At 42.0% G+C, this 19,213-nt stretch overlaps 1 protein-coding gene across 2 annotated transcripts in view; it reads left to right on the top strand.

The window, feature by feature from the left end:
• Positions 1 to 5,027: 5,027 nt before the first annotated feature.
• PDXDC1 (pyridoxal dependent decarboxylase domain containing 1) overlaps positions 5,028 to 19,213 on the top strand; it is a 55,189-nt gene continuing 41,003 nt past the window's right edge. The window contains exon 1 of one of the 2 annotated variants that reach the window (XM_055339498.1): positions 5,028 to 5,242. In XM_055339498.1, coding sequence (XP_055195473.1) covers positions 5,222 to 5,242 — 21 coding nt within the window. In that variant the 5' untranslated portion in view covers positions 5,028 to 5,221. Of the gene's footprint in view, positions 5,243 to 5,500; positions 5,556 to 19,213 lie in introns of those variants that run through there. The other variant, XM_055339499.1, reaches the window with a different exon arrangement.

Raw genomic sequence — 19,213 nt, 5'->3', positions numbered from 1 at the left:
GAAACCCACATTGATGAACAGTTTACAAGGTTTTTGTCCTGTATTTGTTGTGAGACACACAAAGACTGAAGAACTATTCAAGAGCATGCTGTTCCAGGGACACCTGGGTGGCTCAGTGGTTGAGCATCTTCCTTTGGCTCAGGTCCTGATCCTGGGGTCCTGGGATCAAGTCCCACGTTGGGCTACTCATGGGGAACCTGTTTCTCCCTCTGCCCATGTCTCTGCCCCCCCCCCGTGTCTCTCATGAATAAATAAAATTTAAAAAAAATTTTTTTTAAAGAGAGCATGCTATTCCAGGGCTTCTATTAAGGACTTTACTGGGAAAATTGTCAAAATGTGAATAGAGTCCATTGATTAGGAAGTAATATCATTAAGTTATTTAGAGATGAAAGGACGTCATCTGCAACCAACTAGGAAATGATTCAGAGGGAAAAAATACGTGTTTATTCATATTTATGTATTCATTTAGAGAGAACATTATAGCGAATGTGGTGACATATTAACATTTGGGAGATTTGAGTGAAGGGTTTAAGAGAATTCTTTGTACTCTCCTTGCAACTTTCCTACAAGTCTGAAATTATGTCAAAACAAAATGAAAAATGAAAGGGTGATGAGAAATCGTATCTTGGCAAACTTCCTTGGATACCAAAATATAGGTGACATAAGAAAATTCACAGGTTTTCTCATTTAGGTCAGAATTAATGTAAAGAATGTTAATGCCTGATAACACAAAAAAAGAAAACAGGTACCGCATGCCTCCTGATGAGGAGAACGACAGCCGTCTCTGAACAGGACCCCAGAACTTCAAACCTGAACCTGATTAAGCTTTAGATTCAATTACCAATTTGCAGGAAATACAGAGACCAGAAGAAAATCCAGACTAAGGAAAATTCTAGAACAGTGGACTGAAGTCTTCAACAAATCAAATATAAAAGGAAAAAAAAAGATTTGGAAAACCTACAGATTAAAAGAGACTATACATACATATACATATGCATATATATGTATATGGAGAGACTATGTATAAAGAAATTGGGTATATATTGCTGTAAATGTCAGAAAGTGGTTATTTTTTTTCTTGGGGTTGGGGAAGCTGGGATTGTTTCAGGCAGGGGCTCCTAGAGGACTTATGTGATGTCTGAGAAGCTTTCTCTCATAGAGGGGACTGTGATTAGTGATGTTAGTCAAGAACAATTCATTTCTTTTAAGCTGTTTCCTATATTTTAACAATAAAACTTGGGTTTTAAAATATTTATTAATTTATTTAAATTCAGCTTGCCAGGATATATTCTAATACCCAGTGCTCATCTCATCCTGTGCCCTCCTTAACGCCGGTCACCTAGTTACCCTATTCCCCTTCCCACCTCCCCTTCTAACTATGCTTATGAATTCTGCCAAACAATGGAATATTACTCAGCCACTAAAAACGACAAATACCCACCATTTGCTTCAACGTGCATGGAACTGGAGGGTATTATGCTGAGTGAAGTAAGTCAGTCGGAGAAGGACAAACAGTGTATGTTCTCATTCATTTGGGGAATATAAATAATAGTGAAAGGGAATATAAGGGAAGGGAGAAGAAATGTGTGGGAAATATCAGAAAGGGAGACAGAACATGAAGACTCCTAACTCTGGGAAACGAACTAGGGGTGGTGGAAGGGGAGGAGGGTGGGGAGTGGGGGTGAATGGGTGACGGGCACTGAGGGGGACACTTGATGGGATGAGCACTGGGTGTTATTCTGTACGTTGGTAAATTGAACACCAATAAAAAATTAATTTATTAAAAAAAAAATTCTGCCAAACTAACCAAGCATGGTCTCAGCATTGCCACCTCAAGTCGTCTTTAGGAACTGCAGACTTCTTTCCAAAATTGCCCGGTAAAGGTAAGAATTATTGAATTATTGAAATTTATTTTTTACAGGCAGTTTACTTTTTTTTATTTCATAAAAGGAATACATACAAAAGGCAAAAATTCAGATAGTATAGAAGAATATAAAATGGGATATTGCCAATTTATTTTTCCTTATCTCAAAACCCCTACTCCCATTCCATAGAAACTTTCACCTTTTACTTTGTAAAAAATATCTTTGTATCTGTTTCTTAATTTAGAATGAATCTATTGTTCCATTACTCTAAAAATGGGAAATTCATTGCCGTTTGCACTGGCTCGCCTATCCTCTCCACCTTCTGATTTTTGTTAATTTTATTTCTTCTAGAGATAAAAGTGAATACCCTTTATACCCTTAAAGATCACATTGCAAACTTTGAATCTTGATTTAGACCTTTTAGCGAGTATTTACTCACACTCTGAAATGAAGTTGAAGACATTAGTAATTCCATTTTTATTCCTACTCACCTTGCCTCTTCTCTCCCACTTTTTTTGTAATTTATTAATTTTATATTGCCGTGGTGAATAGTAAATACATCGTCCATAGGTGTCGCTTGGTTAACTCAAAAAGAGGTTAAAAGCAACATCTACGATATGGTTATTTATTTTTATTTTTTTTTCAATATGGTTATTTAAATGTCAATCAGGGTGCAACAAAAATCATGTGAATGGACTCAAAGGGAAAAATAACCACATTTTTTTTACTTTTTTTTTTTTCCTATGATCGGAAAAGATCTGTATCAGACCTTTTTTTTTTTTTTTGCCTATGAATCAGGAAAAGGTCTGTATCAGCATGTATAAGCCAAATGTTCTCACAATGAGTGATTTCATGCTTTGGCTTCCTACAGTATTTTTTTTTCTCATATGTCTGTACTAGCTCAAAGAACACTGCATAATAATTTATCAGCGTACATATCTGTCCAACCACAAGGCAAATAGTTTTAACTTATTTTGCTGTGTGGTGTCACAGACAGACTTTATAAAAGGAAAGCTTTGGATATTTTTCCCCCAGACAAATGCACTCAAATACAAAATTTGGTGTATAGTTTCAGGAGTTTCACAGGCTTTCCTCTGGGTCCCAAAGTAAAAACCTCTGCTCTAAACAGAGTTTCCTTAAAGGCAGAGATAGTGTCTTTTTGTATTCCCAGCTCCTAACTGTTCAAGATGGCAGCTAACAAACATATTTGGGTAAATATTAGTATGTGTTGCTGAAGCCAGCATTATTTGGGTAAATACTAAATGAATTATTCCCACTTTTTCACATGGGAATAATTTTCATGTTTTAAAGTTTACTTCTAGAATAGAACAGGTTAGTTTCATCTCTCTAGTTTCCATTGTCATGTAATCTACTTTATAATGTAATGGGCAGATACTTGGAGGTGGCTTTAGAAATTATGAATTTTTTAAAATTTATTTATTCATGAGAGACACAGAGAAGCAGAGACAGGCAGAGGGAGAAGCAGGCTCCCTGCAGAGGACCTGATGCAGGACTTGATCCCAGGACCCCCGGGGGGATCACAACCTGAGCTGAATGCAGATGCTCAACCACTGAGCCACCCAGGTATCCCGAAATGATGAATTTTTAATGATTCATGCTGAGATGTTCAGGGGTGAAACATATTGATGTCTACAACTTTTAAGTCTATCAGAACAGAAGATATACTGATGGATAGATAGATGCTTACGTAAGAAAGCAAATATAGGGAAATGCTCATTGTAGAATCTAAAAAGTGGACATGTGATTGTTCACTGTACGGTTGTTTTTCCCAAATGTCTGAACATTTTCATAATAACTTGGAAATAGTGATGTGTTTTGCTCAAGCAGAGGTACATTCAACGTGAGACCTTGGAAGACATCATAAATCTATCTTTCCTTCTGTTGGCAGAACTCACAATCTGAATAGTTAGTTCCCTTGGTTCGCTCTGAGCCAGCCGCACACAAGGCTTCTTTTGGTAGAAAACAATTTTATTAACGTAGCTGGGCAGTTTACCAAATACGAGTTAGACAGCGCGAAACATATTAATTACTATACTGAAACCCCAGGCTGTTTACACAAATTTCAGAAGAGATGTGCACAACAGAGGAGGGGAAAGGGGATGGTTTTGCGGCTGTAATGTCATCAGTCTTTGGGGGAAGTGGTGTTTTGTTAAGATTTTATTTGTTTATTCATGAGAGACACAGAGAGAGGCAGAGGGGGAAGCAGGCTCCCTGCAGGGGACCTGATGCAGGACTCGATCCCGGGACCCCGGGGTCACGCCCTGAGCTGAAGGCAGACGCTCAGCCACTGTGAGCCCCCTAGGCGCCCCTCTGGTGAAGTGTTTTACTGACTGCAAACGTGGTAGGCTCGTCTGTTGCAGCTTTCCTCATTAGCGCAATATATTAAGCAAATGCATGGCCTCTCTCATTCGTCAGACACACATCACGATCATACCGCAGAGGTGGAGGCGGTCACGGAGGCAGTGTGGGTAGTGGGCAGGTGCCGCAGTCAGGGTGCTTGGGTCTGGACACCCCCCTAGACGAGCACCGGGAAATGGATAACGATCTCTCCATCACAGGGCTGTTGCACTATAAAGTGGAACAGGAGCAACTATCATCATCATCATCACCTGACAAGCCCTAAGTAAGGCTTAACATAATGGAAGAAGCTGCACCAGTTGTCTCAAAGCCTCTTCCGCCTGGAATTCTGCGGTAAAAGATCGGAGACAACTACCCCGCCTTGCACAAGCACCTCTTTCCGTGCGCGCATCCCTGGGGAACCTCATACCTGAACCGTCCCCCGCCCTCTCCGCAAACCCCTCGGCACCTGGCAAAGTGCAGATCCTGCGCATGCGCTGCGGTGCTCGCCGGCCCCGCCCCTCTGTGGCGCATGGCCCGTTCCATTCCCGAGGGAGGGTGACAGTGGGGAGCCCTTGGAAGCCTGGGCCTGGAAGCACAGGTGCGCTCACTGGCATTTTCCAGCCTCTCAGTACGGGAGTGCTCACTTGTGGTTATTATGTGTCTTCCCCGACGCTTGCGCCGGGTTTCTGAAAATTTGGGGCGGTCCCACCGTGCATCCCCCCCCTCCACCTCGAAACGTTAGGACTGGCCGGCGTGACGGCCGCGTACGGAAGCCCGGAGGGCCCCCCCGGAGAGGCCCCGCCCCCTGCCTCCCAGCGACCCGCAGATTTCCCACCGCGCGGCGACGCCGGGCGGCTCCTCCTCGTCTCCGCCCCGCCGGCCGCGGCCGCGGGGGGACGTCACTCTGCCAGCGTGGAAACCGCGGCTGGCCGCGGGAGGCGGAAGTAACGCTCGGGCCGCGGGGCCTCCTCTGGGCTCTGCCGGCCGCCTCAGCCATGGACGCGTCCCTGGAGAAGGTCCGTACTCGGGCTGGGGGGTCGCGCTGCGGCCCGGGAGCCCCCCCCGCCTCCCCCCTGCACCCGCCTCCGGGGCGACTGTTTCCCGGTCGCGAGCTGCCATTGTGACCGGGGAGGGGGGCGCTCACCGGCCGTGCCGGGGGCGGCCTGGCGGCGGAGGCCCGGGCACGTCACGGTCCCCGTGGGCGGGGGGAAGCGCGGCCGCTCCTGCCGCGGGGCCGACCTTGGGGCCTGCGCGAGCAGCCCCAACAGCTCGCGGCCCCGGGAGAGCCTGCACAGGAGCCCCGCTTGTCTCGGAGCCAGCTGCAAGCTTGTAGGTTTTCAGTGGTCTCCCAATTTGCAGGGGGGGCGGGGAGGTGGAGACTGAACTTCAGCGTGACCAGGAATCCTCACCCGGGGGCCCCAGATTTTCGCCCCTAGGGTCGGAACCCGTGGGGGCGGGACGGTTTTGCAGATTCTCTCGCCCCCTCGTCCCCTCCCCTCCCCTCCCCTCCCCTCCCCTCCCCCACGTGATTCTGACGCCGCGGTTTGGGAACAGCTGGGAGCCCCCCCTGCCCGCTTCCGCGGGGTCACGGAGGGGTGCGTCTTCTGTAGAGGGGGAATTGCGTTTGGCGGGGTTTTGCTGCTACTCCAGCGGCTCGTGGCGCACCCCACCCCCACCCCCCACCCCCCACCCCCGGCCCGGCCCTCTCCGAAATCCACAGATAGCCACGATTTCCTGTGGTTCGCCGTGGGGAAGCAGCGGCGTGATGTCTGTACCTGGCTGACCGCTTTGGGCAAAGCGGAGGCGGATCCTCCTAGTCGTCCTGGATGTTTAGGGCCCGTAGATGAGAGAGAACCAGGGCTTGCATCCCTTTACGGAGACCTGTCTTCGGAACCTGGCGTTCGGCCTTCCCTTCAGGTCCTTGTCCCTCTTCAAGTTTGGGGAGTCTGCTTGTGCAGACCCAGGGGTTTCTTTTAATGCATGTAGAATTCCGGAGCAATGCTAGCTTTTTTTGTTTGTTTGTTTAAGATTTTATTTATTTACTCTTGAGAGACCACGTGGAGAGAGAGAAGCAGAGGCACAGGCAGAGGGAGAAGCAGGCTCCGCGCAGGGAGCCCGACGTGGGATCAGATCGGATCCCGGATCTCCAGGGTCACGCCCCGGGCTGAAGGCGGCGCTAAACCGCTGAGCCACCCGGACTGCCCAGTGCTAGCGTTTTAAGGTTGCTATATGTTGATTTTGAACGGGCAGAAATGACATACTTTGTCTTTTTCTTCTTCTTTTCTTTTCTTTTTCTTTTTCTTTTTCCAGCGTAGCAGCTGCTGTAGATTCACTCCCTTGTCCCTGGCAAGTTGAAGGGAGTAATTGTAGCAGTTCAGCCAGATGTGTTCAGGTGCCTCCAGTCAGTGGTATAGCCTACGCCTCAGGTTTCTCATAAACTGGGCGGAAGGCAGTCAAGAAAAAGAAAAATAAGATGATGTTTTTAGTGTTGCATGTTCTGCTGGCTAGGAATAAAGTCTTTCCAGGCCTGTGATTAAGTACAATGTCTACTCTGCGGTACTTGGAGTTACAGGTTAGGTCAGTGATTCTCGGCCATGTGCAGTTTTATTCCCCAGGGGACATTTGGCAGCTTGTCTGGAGACATTTCTGATGGTCACACTAGAGGGGTAGGGAGTGCTGTTGGCACAGAGTGGGGTAGAGAGGCCAAGGATGCTGCTAAAACTCCCACCTTGCACAGGACAGCCTCGGTACCAGAGAATTATCTGCTTAAAATGTTAGTCATGGCTGAGCTGAGCGTTCCTGGTCTGGATCATATGTGTGATGTCAGTAGTTGAAACATAAAATGATGCTAAGATTGCCTCTCCATGTTGTGTTGTTTCCTGTCCCATTTTCAATTTTTTTTTCTTTATTTATTTACGATAGTCATAGAGAGAGAGAGGCAGAGACACAGGCAGAGGGAGAAGCAGGCTCCATGCACCAGGAGCCCAACGTGGGGTTCGATCCCAGGTCTCCAGGATCGCGCCCTGGGCCAAAGGCAGGCACCAAACCGCTGCGCCACCCAGGGATCCCCCTGTCCCATTTTCATAGGACAGAATGGGCTTTGTGTCTTTTCATTTAGGAACCTAAAGAACTGGTGTGATCTTTCCTCCACGAATACTTTTTTATAGGCAAATCTGAAAAACAGAATGGGTTGGAATCCCACTTTAAATATTACTTTTCTGGCATTTAACTAGTCTATGACACTGGTTTCTCCCTGTAAATGTAAATCAATGATAAAAGATTGTAAACTCTAAAAAAATAAAAAAAAATTAAAAATAAAAAAAATTAAAAATAAATAAATAAAGATTGTAAACTCTCCAAATGAAGATCTGAAGAAGAACTGAAACTCCAGAGAACTTAAGGCTGGAGCATTCGCAAAGATGGCAGTGATCTTTGAGGAATTCAGAATGTGGGCTGGAAGTTTCGGCCTTAGGCCAATGTGGAAATTCTGAATGTAAGTTTTTGAAAGCTAAGACTGTGTCTTATTTTTGTATTCCCTATAGCAATAGAGGGCCTCACATGTAATGAACAATTTCTGTTGGTGCTAAGTGGGCAGAAAAGAAAAAGAATTGCTATAATATGAATGTTAGGGGTTTCATGCTCTGAAAGACTGTTTGAATCAAAGTAAAAACATTGAATTGTGTCCACTATTCCTGTTTCTTTGAGGCTATTCTGGGCTAAATTCTACATCGTAAATATAAATTCGAGAACTATTTGAGCAGTTCTGAATGATCGCATTTAAACTGATCCTTGCATAATTTATACTGGCTACAGAAACCACAATGTTATTTGATTCCCATCCTCTAATTTCAAGTAATTGCACTCTCTAAAATGTAGTAGTCCATCATCATTTAGTAGAATCAGTCAGTACATTTCCTTTGGTCCAAATATAATTTGTAGTTTTGCTTTTTCTTTATATAGAAAAGAGACCTGCAATGACAGAACCCTTTTCTTGTCTTGCTTGCTTTTCTTTCACAGTAGTATCCATTGTATCTGAAATTAGTGAAGTCTCAAGAAACCAAGACAGGTCGATTGAAGGGGCAGGGCATTCAAACCAGAAGAGTAGGTGTAGGAGCCTCAGCGCCCCAGTACTGTGTGTCCACCTCCCAAGGAACAAGGCCCTGTCACGTAGTCTCACAGTGTTTACTTATGTTAATAGTCAAGTTTAAAAAAAATGCTGCAGGAAGTAATTACTCTGATGCTTTATATCTTAATAAGTGAACACACCTACATACACTTTTTAAATAAAATCCTGCTACTTTAAACTTGTGCAACAGCCCAGACCTTTTCCTGTTGTTTGGAAAAGCTCATTCTTCCTGGGTGTTATGTTTGGATAAAGTGTATTGCAGTTTGTTTGCATTGACTTTAATTCTAACCTTGAATCAACTTAAATGCAGCCCTACTGACATTCTGGGTTGGATAATTCTCTGTTGTGAGAGGGTGTGCTTTGCATTGTAGAATGTTTAGTGGCATCCCTGTCCTCTACCAGGAGCATTTCTCACGGTGGAAGAACCAGAGTCTCCAAATGAAGCAGTTGTTGTTCCTGGGGTTGGGGGGATTGCCTCTAGTTGAGAACCACTGATTTAGAGAATCTGGAGCTGTGCTGTTGGGTATGGTTTGGCTACTTAAATTTATGTTAATTAAAATTAAGTAAAATCTAAAACACAGTTCCTCGGTCGGCACATTTCAAGTGCTCAACAGACAGTGTGGCTTGTGGCTGCGCTACCAGAGAGCATAGATGTAGGACATTTCCATGATCTCAGACTGTTCTGTTGAGCAGCACTGTAGAGTGGGGCTCATTTATTTGTTGTTGTATCTAATTCTTATCTCTAAAAGAGGCAACTTTGACCCTGTTTCTGATCGAAATAATTGCATACCGATCTATTATTTTTTCTTGTACTCATTCTGAGCAAAGTTTTCCCCCGCCTTTGGACCTGATATTGGAAAATTCTTTCGTCTCACTGTTTGTAAGTTTATAAGGAGCAATAGGAGCATGACCGGAACATCCTGATTATTACTGATACAGACTACCAGAATTTCTATTCCTGGTTTTTATTTGAAAAGTTCACAAAAGGAACCCCTATTAGCCATGTTTGAAATAACGATTTTCTGTGGTCTGACCTTTTAGACCTTGTAGAAAAGGTGACGGGAAATGATAGGCTGTAATTTTAGCATTCACTTAAAGCCGATCCCTGTATCATCATAATGTAAGTGTTTTGCATACAGGTGCATGGTGGCTGAAGTGGTAAATGATTATCAAATGCTGGGTGTCCGGGAAAACATGGTACAAAGTTCCTGATCCTAAAAATGTATGACCTTTATGATTTTTGATTTATTCGAGATTGTAGAGGCTGTCAGTGACAGAGCTGTCTATAGTCCCCAGTGTGTTCCCCCATACCTAAGATTGAGTTACGATTATAGGTAGAAATTGCCTGAGTTTAATGTCAGCTGTTTTCACCTAAAGCAGTAGCCTGCTTTGATTTAGAATTTTTTTTAAAAAATTTTTATTTATTCATAGAGACACAGAGAGAGGCAGAGACACAGGCAGAGGGAGAAGCAGGCTCCACGCGGGGAACCTGACGTGGGACTCGATCCCCGGTCTCCAGGATCACACCCTGAGCTGAAGGCGGCACTAAACCGCTGAGCTACTCGGGCTGCCCCTGATTTAGAATTTTTATTGAAGGCTGGCTTTGTTCAGAGGCCATTCCTGAGAGAAACATGAGGTGAATAAGACCTCATCCTTGCAGGAGGTTATGTTCTGATACATGTTTAGACAAATCCTTGTATATAGCAAGGAGGAGTAAAAAGTATTAAGAAAAAAATGGGGACTGCATGGAGTTGAGTGCCCAGGAAAGATTTTTTGTGGGAGAGATTTTTTTTGGGGGGGAGGGGGGATTCTTTAGGTAGAATATTCAGTTCAGAACGATGGCTTTTCTAGAGTTTGTTAAAGATGTAATTGAAATGTAAATGTTTACTTTATAATGATTGTGCCCCATATCATATTGCTGGTAGAATGTAAATTAAGGGAAAGGACACCAGTTTCGTATTTTGAAGTTAAATCAGTTGTAAAAAATTATTAAAAATACGCTTCCAATCACTTTGAAAATGTCCCAAACTTAGCTTACATCTATTTTTTCCAAGCAATATTCAAAATGAAAATATTATTTTTAATATTTTTGTTTAATTTCTGTTATCACAATCATTTTTTGTTTTATTAAATGCCCAGTATTTAGTTACCTTAAAGCTGGATGGTCCTTGGGAACGCCTGGGTGGCTCAGCGGTTGGGCGTGTGCCTTCAGCTTAGGGCATGATCCCAGGATCTAGGATGGAGTCCCACATCGGGCTCTCTTCAGGGAGTCTGCTTCTCCCTCTGCCTGTGTCTGTCTGTCTGTCTGTCTCTCTGTGTTTCTCATGAATGGATAAATAAATCTTTTTTTAAAAAAAAAAACTGGATGGTCCTTGAGATCTAGCCTGGGACCCTGTCCACTTTTTATTTCTGTGGAAAATGCATTCTGAGTTTCAAATGACGGAGGGAAGAGTACACTTTCTAATAGAACCTTCTTCCTATGTGCAGAAAAGCAGAAACAGCAAAATAAAGCCCTTATTTTATTTTTTTTAATTAATTATTTATTTATTTATGATAGGCACACAGTGAGAGAGAGAGAGAGGCAGAGACATAGGCAGAGGGAGAAGCAGGCTCCATGCACCGGGAGCCCGATGTGGGATTCGATCCCGGGTCTCCAGGATCACGCCCTGGGCCAAAGGCAGGCGCCAAACCGCTGCGCCACCCAGGGATCCCCTAAAGCCCTCATTTTAAAGTGCAGCTCTGGGGGATGCCTGGGAGGCTCAGTTAGGTTGAGTGTCTGACTCTCACTTTCAGCTCAGTTTTCGATCTCAGGGTTGTGAATTTTAGCCTCATGTTGGACTCCATGCTCAGTGTGGAACCTACTTAAAAAATAAAACGCGAACTCCGTGACACTGAACATTTAGCTACAGTGATCTTAGGATCCTAGTGAGACTGAATTACTTATTAGACTAGACATTGTATTAGGTGGAATCCTATGAAGTTGTGGGTTTTGTGCTTTAAAAACAGTTGAATGTAAGCAGTTTCACTTTCAGCCTTTTAAAAAAAAAGATTTTATATATTTATTCACTAGAGACATAAGCAGAGGGAGAAACAGGCTCCCTCTGGGGAGTCTGAAGGGGGCCTCTATCCCAGGGCCCCAGGATCACAACCTGAGCCCAGGGCAGATGCTCAACCACTGAACCACCAAGAGGTCCCCACACAGTTCAGCCTTAAAGGTCTGAAGATGCATAGATCCACATGAAGGCTTCAGAATCGATGGGTTCCTTTCCTCAGAAAGATTAAATCTAGCAGCGTTAATCCTACAAAGTTCCAATTCAGTGTGGGACAGAGTGATATTGGTGAGCATAATGGATATCTTTCTCTTTCTGATTCCATCCCCAAGTCCTAGGAAACACTGGAATGAAAGACTTCTATTTTCCAGTGACGATAGCACTGGAAAGGCAATTTTTTTGTGTTCCAAGATAAATGTGTGATTCCAGATGAACTAGTAGACGTCTTAGAAATAGTTTGCTTGATATGTGGTACTTTTCCATCTGAGTAGTTGTTGGGAAGCACTTATTCATGATATATTTAAGCCTGAGTGAATTGATCTCCAGAGGAGTGGTCTCTAGCAATAAATTTGTTGAAACTTAGACTTGGATCCCTAGCATTCCCAACAGATATCTTAAGGCGAGTGATTTGAATGTTTTTTTTTTTTTTAACCCTCTGCATGTTTCTGTGACAGGTTTGATCTGATGTTACTAACTGCTGCCTATTTATCTCTACCAGATTATTCTCTACCATCTGTTTTTGCCCCTTTTCCCCATATATTCTTTTTTGCTTCTCTTCTTGATGAATTGGTATGATTAAATACTAATACCCTATGCAATATTTGAATATCCCTCTTCAACTAGGAATATTAAGCTACTTAATGAGCCAGTGATGACAGTAGTCTTCATGTTGTCGCAGACACTCTCACACACAAGAGTCCATGAGAGTTAAAAAAGATTTTCCAAGAGTATCCAGTTCTTAGAAGACACAGACAATAGTACCTAGTTTTTAATGGAAAACTTTTCTGTTGAAATCAGGCAAAAGTATTTATAAATGTAGAAATTGAGATTCCAAAAAGGCAAGCCAGGTTTGCCACTATATCAATGTCCCAGAGAATCCCTGTCAAAAATTTCCTCTTGTCCTTGACCTGAAAGAAACAGCTGTGCTGCTGTGTTTGTGCTTCTCAGAGATGGGTAGTATTTGGGGTACTTGTTGAACTAGTGCTGGATAGCAGGCACAATTTATGTTTTTGCTGCAGGGGAAAATAAGTGATTTTGAGAGAGTTGATGATAATTGCATGGTTATCATTCTCCAGGATTCACCTCGTTTAGAAAGACAGGGAAGGCCACAATAGTTGGTATGTTAGAATCACAGGATTTTGGAGTTTTTTTCTGATTGCTTTGATCAATTGAAGAAAGGTGGTAATTTTTTTCTTAATATATCTAATGTGTACATGGTAAACTAGCATTTGATGACACCACAGTCTTCTGTCCAATATGAGCAGCTGGTATTCTCACATGCTTTAGTTTTTCTTTGTTAATAGCCCTAAAATTCCCCAATTGTGAACATTCCTCCTCTGAAAAAGTTTATCGAAAATACAGTATCATTCAAAAAAAAAAAAAACAAAAACAAACAAAAAAAAAAAACAAAAACAAACAAAAAAAAAAAAAAGAAAATACAGTATCATTTGCTTCTGTTGATGAATGTTGTGATTTATATGTCTTAAAATTACATTTTAGGGGCGCCTGGGTGGCCTGGTCAGTTTAGTGTCTGACTCTTGGTTTCGGCTCACGTCATGATCTCAAGGTTGTGAGATTGAGCCCCACAATGGGCTCCATGCTCAGCACGGAGTCTGCTTGAGATTCGTTCTCCTCTCTCCTGCGCCTCCCTCTTGTGCTTGTGCTTTCTCTCTCTCTTTAAATAAATAAATAAATAAATAAATAAATATTTTAAAAAATAAATAAAATTAGATTTTTAGACTTCTTTTTCCCTCTCTACAGGGAGCTGCTTCTCTTTAAAGGGTTAGCTCTATATTTCCCAAGCAGCAGTTATTCATATATCGTCTTTGAATTTTGCCATATGTTTGCCATTTGCACTATTAATTGCTTAATATTTCTTGTAAACTGACTTTAAATTAATTAACTCGCCTTTTTAAAATTGAGGGACAGGGATCCCTGGGTGGCTCAGTGGTTTAGTGTCTGCCTTCCGCCCAGCTCATGATCCTGGGATCCAGGGATCGAGTCCCGCATTGGGCTCCCTGCATGGAGTCTGCTTCTCCCTCTGCCGCGCGCTCTCTCTCTCTCTCTCTCTGTCTCTCATGAATAAATAAATAAAATCTTTAAAAAAAATAAAATTGAGGGATAATTTATGCACAATAAAAATACCCACTCTAATGATACAGTTTGAATTTGGGCAGTTATATACAAACATATGACCACCAGCATGATCAAGATGTGGAACATTTGCATCTCCCTACAAAGTTCCCTTGAGCCTCTTTCCAGATATGTTTTCTCTTCCTTCCCCCCCCTTTTTTAAATTTTTTTTTATTTATTCATGATAGTCACAGAGAGAGAGAGAGGCAGAGACACAGGCAGAGGGAGAAGCAGGCTCCATGCACCGAGACCCCGACATGGGATTTGATCCCGGGTCTCCAGGATCGCGCCCTGGGCCAAAGGCAAGCGCTAAACCGCTGTGCCACCCAGGGATCCCCTACCCCCCTTTTTTAATTTAGATTTTGCTAAACAGTGGTGTCCATGAATTCAGGGTTTGAGGTTTCCCCTAATTCATGTGAAAGTAAATATATGATTTTTGTTTTCATACTTGGTTCAACTGAAAAAAATATATACAAGAGCTCAATCAAGCATGCTTGAGAGCTGAGAACATTGTAAAAATGACTATAGAGCAATAGTTCCCAAATTTTATGCCTTAAGATGGTTGTTTTTCTACTACAGCTTACCATTTTTGAAAGGTTGTTATAAACAACTTCGTAGTAAATGAACTTTATTAACAAATGAGTGTTTATTTGGTTAATAACTGCCAACATCTGTACTACAAGTTACATCCTGTATATGGGATATCAGATCAATTTAGCAGGTCACTACCAGCAGTTTTTAAAAAATTAAATAGATCAAAATAATAAATAGGTTGTATTCCAAATAAGGGTAGGAATAGTACTGGTGTTACTTTATACTGAGTTGATACAATTCTAGCCAAGAGCAAAAATAGTGATTTTTTTTTTTCACTAATCCATGCAGCCCTATTCCAAATAAATTTAGACTTCCTACTAGCTTTTAGAAAACTTTTGAGAATTACTCCCTGACTACTTCTACTGTTTTTACCTCGGATTTGACTCTTGAGTTTTCTCCTCTAACATTTAAATTGAGAGAACTTTAATTGGTATTTTAACATCATAAGTGTAATATTTCTTCTTTTGATAGTGGCAGGATATTTTAATATTCTGCACTGACTGAAAGTGATGAAAATCAACTAGTGTAAACATGGCTCTTAAAAAATATTTATAAAATGCTCTATGTAGTGTGTCTTTCATGAATAAATAAATAAAATCTTTTAAAAGGGGGGGGCAGTCCAGGTGGCTCAGCAGTTTAGTGTCGCCTTCAGCCCAGGGTGTGATCCTGGAGACCCAGGATCGCGTCCCACGTTGGGCTCCCAGCATGAAGCCTGCTTCTCCCTCTGCCTGTGTCTTCGACTCACTCTCTCTGTGTGTCTCTCTCATGAATAAATAAATCTTTAAAAAATTTTATAAAATGACAAATAGTGGGGCTTGTTTTACAAAATTAGCTGTTTCAGTTCTGTGACAATTACCACACAATCAAATGGTTTTTCTTAGCTTTGAAATTGCATTAAGCCATACCATGCATCTTTGTTAAATATAATTGAAGCAAAAATACTGAATCCATTTCATTACACAGCAGAATCAACCACAACTGAAATACAATTTATAAATTTGCAGTCTGATAACAGTGTAATAGCTGTCTCTGAATCCTCGGTAATGAGTGTAAAGTGGTTTTGTGATTAGGTATACACACTCTATAAATGCTTTGTTGCACTGTTTTGGTTGGTTTTTTTGACAGTATGATTGCTGCAACCTTTTTAAGGCTTAGCGACCAAGGATGAGCAGAGCCCATAGGTGTCCAGCTCAGAAGTCTGAGTTGGCCACCTGCTCTCTTTCCTAGAAAAGCACCCGAAAACCCCCACATTCACATACTTCGCAACCTGGACTGGCTCGCTTAAGGTCAGTAGGAAAGACATAGCTAAAGACTGCTGGCCTTGAAAGGGATGGTTGGAATCTGTTGATCATTTTGTTAACAGAAGGACCTTTTTTCCAGAATTTGTTCCTGGTAGGCTCCAGATTTTGAGTCAGGTCACTTTACTCAAGATTTCAAAATGTATTTCAAAATGTATTCAGATGTGTTTATTGGTAGGAGAAGAAGTCTTAGAAATAGTTGCACTTCAGGTGCACTACTTGCAAATTATATGTTGTCTCTGATTTTACCTTTTAACTCAGACAGCCAGGACCATAGACATTTGCATGGGTTCTACTAGGTGGAATGAGGGCGTGAGCTCTGGAGTGAACATTTTAGTTAAGGCTAGGGTAACTGCAAATCCTGGTTGGCCCAGAACTGTCTCAGTTTATAACTGTTGTCGTGACTTAATTGTTAATGGTGCTTCCTTTCACTCTTGCAAATGCCCTGGGTTAAATGGTATGTTTTTGGTCATCTAGTTGACACTGTGAAATTTTACCAATAGGGAGAGCATTCTGATATACTTTTTATCTGGGTGAAAACATTAAGCAAGGATCATCTTTAAAGTGAGGCCTGGGGCACCTGGGTGTTTCAGTCGACTCTTGATCTCAGCTCAGGTCTTGATCTCTGGGTTGTAAGTTCAAGTTCCACCTTGGGCTCCCTGCTGGACGTGAAGCCTACTTTAAAAGGGGGGGGCAGAGGGGGGACCTTAGCTCTAATTATGACTTTTGAGTAAAGGACTTTTTCAAAGTGTGAATTGCTTTATTTACTTATTTGATAAAATTGAAAGCAATATTGCCTAGTGGTTAAGAGCACTGGTTCTAGGGTAGTACAGGCTTTAAATTCTGACCCTACATTTGCACCCTGATGTTTTTGGCAGCAATGTCCACAATAGCTAAACTATGGAAAGAGCCCAAATGTCCCTTGACAGATGAATGGATAAACAAGATGTGGTGCGCACGCGCGCGCAGACACACACACACAGTGGAATACTACTCAACCATCAAAAATGAAATCTTGCCATTTGCAACGATGTAGATGAAATTAGAGGGTATTCTAAACAGTAAATCAGAAAAAGGCAATTATATGATCTCACTCATGCAGAATTTAAGAAACAAAACAGGATCATGAGGAATGGAGAGAAAAATAAAACAAGACAAAATCAGGGAGACAAACCATAAGACAATCTTAATCACAGGAAACAAAGTGAGAGTTGATGGAGTCAGGGAGGAAGGTGAGGGATGGGGTAACTGGGTGATGGGCATTAAGGAGGGAACGGGATATGATGAGCACTGAGTGTTATATACAACTGATGAATCACTGAACTCTACCTCTGAGTCTAATAATACACTATATGTTAATTAATTGAATTTAAATAAAAAAATAAATTCTGGCCCTAAAGCATACTAACTGCCTTTGGGTTAGTCAGGAAGTAATACATATAAAAGTATTAGTGTAATGGCTGGAATATAGTAAGCAATCCGGTAACTGTTAGTAATTATTAAGGATCACAAATCTCATTGAGCCCTTTTCCTGTGCTAGACCCTGTATTGGTGCTAAGGAATTAAAAAAAAAAAAAATAGGGGATCCCTGGGTGGCGCAGCGGTTTGGCGCCTGCCTTTGGCCCAGGGCGCGATCCTGGGGACCCGGGATCGAATCCCACGTCGGGCTCCTGGTGCGTGGAGCCTGCTTCTCCCTCTGCCTGTGTCTCTGCCTCTCTCTCTCTCTGTATGACTATCATAAATAAATAAAAATTTAAAAAAATAAATTAAAAAAAATAAAATAGGACATTCCCTAGGAACCTAGCACAGGTATTTTTTTCCCCTCAAAATCCTGAGACAATCTCTATCTAAATACTGAATAATAGAGATAGAGATCTTTATACAAGCTTAACCTTTTACTCATTTAGGTTTGTATCTGGCTGTTACCCTGCTGTTGTTTATTAACATTTACCACACAACTGCCTTGTCTGGCACTGTAACAGTTATGGAGGATATGAAATGTGAATAAGATAATCACGGCTGCCCTCACTTGAAGCCTCTGGAGGCATGGTTTTTAGTTTTAGGGAACTGATTAACAAATATACATTTTTCTTAGAGCATTCCTTGATAGAGTGTAGTAGTATCCTGCAGCTGGGTAACATTTTGTATTTTGGATTTATCCATTTAACACAACCCCTTGAGGGTCTGTTGCATTGCCAGTCCCATCATATTCACATTTAATTTACTGGAAGTTAACTATAAATGTTATTTTCCCTAGCCACCCACTTTGTGCCACCTGCTCCACCCTCAACTTCACTTCCTAAAAGAGAGGAGGAGCCAGAACAATTTAAATATAAGCCGTTCATCTCAATGAGCATGTGCTCTGTAGAGAGACTCAAATGGGGGAATACAAAGCTGCATTTTCCTCCTGCCTTTCACAGTGTGAGCATCTCACCATCACATATGAATTCTGGTGTTTAAAAATTAGTATTGTTCATAAGAAGTGAGTTCTAAACTAAGTCAACTGTTTTTGTCTACTCTTAGCTGAAAAAGTGTGTTGAGTCCTATAGGAAACGTCAGCTGTGTTGCACTTAGAGTCACTATGTTGATGCCCATTATGTTGTGCTTTCCTAAGGGGTTTCAGAGGTAACATGACAGCTCAAGCAAGAATCAAGCTGACTTGAGACTCCTAGTCCTACAAAAGCAGTCAAAATTAGTAGGAGTCTGAATTACTGCCTTCAAGAAGCTTATAATCTAATTGGAGAGAATATTGGAAAGATCATCTCTAAAACAACTTGCAGTAAAGGATGTAAAGAATCGTAAGGATAAAGGACAATTGAATATTAGAATGGCCCCAGTTTCATGTATTCTGTTCCATTGTCCCCATAAATACAATCCTTTTTGTCAGGCAACAGGTCCAGATTCTTTGGGTTAGCAAGAATGATAATGGTATTTTTTTTAAAATAAATTAGTTTTTAATTTTTTTTGAAGAGTTTATTTATTCATGAGAGACAGAGAGGCAGAGACATAGGCAGAGGGAGAAGCAGGCTCCATGGAGGGAGCCCTATGTGGGACTCGATCCTGGGACTCCAGGATCACACCCTGGGCCAAAGGCAGATGCTCAACCACTGAGCCACCCAGGTGTCCCGATATTGATATCTTTAAAGAGACTAGAACAGAGTGAAGTAGTTTTATCCACCAAATTTTCTTGGAAGTATTGAATTGTGATTTAATAGCTAGAGAAAGAAACAGCAGAAGGACATCTCAGGGTAAGTGTTAAAAGCATGAAATGTGGAAGTGTGGTTGATCAAGCAGAAGTGTTTATCTTTTCATTTGGCCAGATGATTGGGAACACCCTGGAGGGTCACAGGGATGAGGATAATGAGGAACATGACCAGTAGACTGAGGAGTTCAGACACATTCTTTTGTCCATTATCTGTTCCTCATTCTGCTCATACTCATTAGCTGAGAACACAGAGACCATTTGAGATTACTTACTAACCCATCTCATGATTACATTTAAATTTTGAATTTTATTGGAAACACCAGTTTTAAAATGATTTTTCTGTCTTGTGTAAATCGTATTGG

The sequence above is a fragment of the Nyctereutes procyonoides genome, unplaced genomic scaffold (assembly GCF_905146905.1).
Source record: "Nyctereutes procyonoides isolate TBG_1078 unplaced genomic scaffold, NYPRO_anot_genome, whole genome shotgun sequence".
In the NCBI taxonomy this organism is placed as follows: Eukaryota; Metazoa; Chordata; class Mammalia; order Carnivora; family Canidae; genus Nyctereutes; species Nyctereutes procyonoides.
This window is presented reverse-complemented; position numbering and strand designations above follow the sequence as displayed.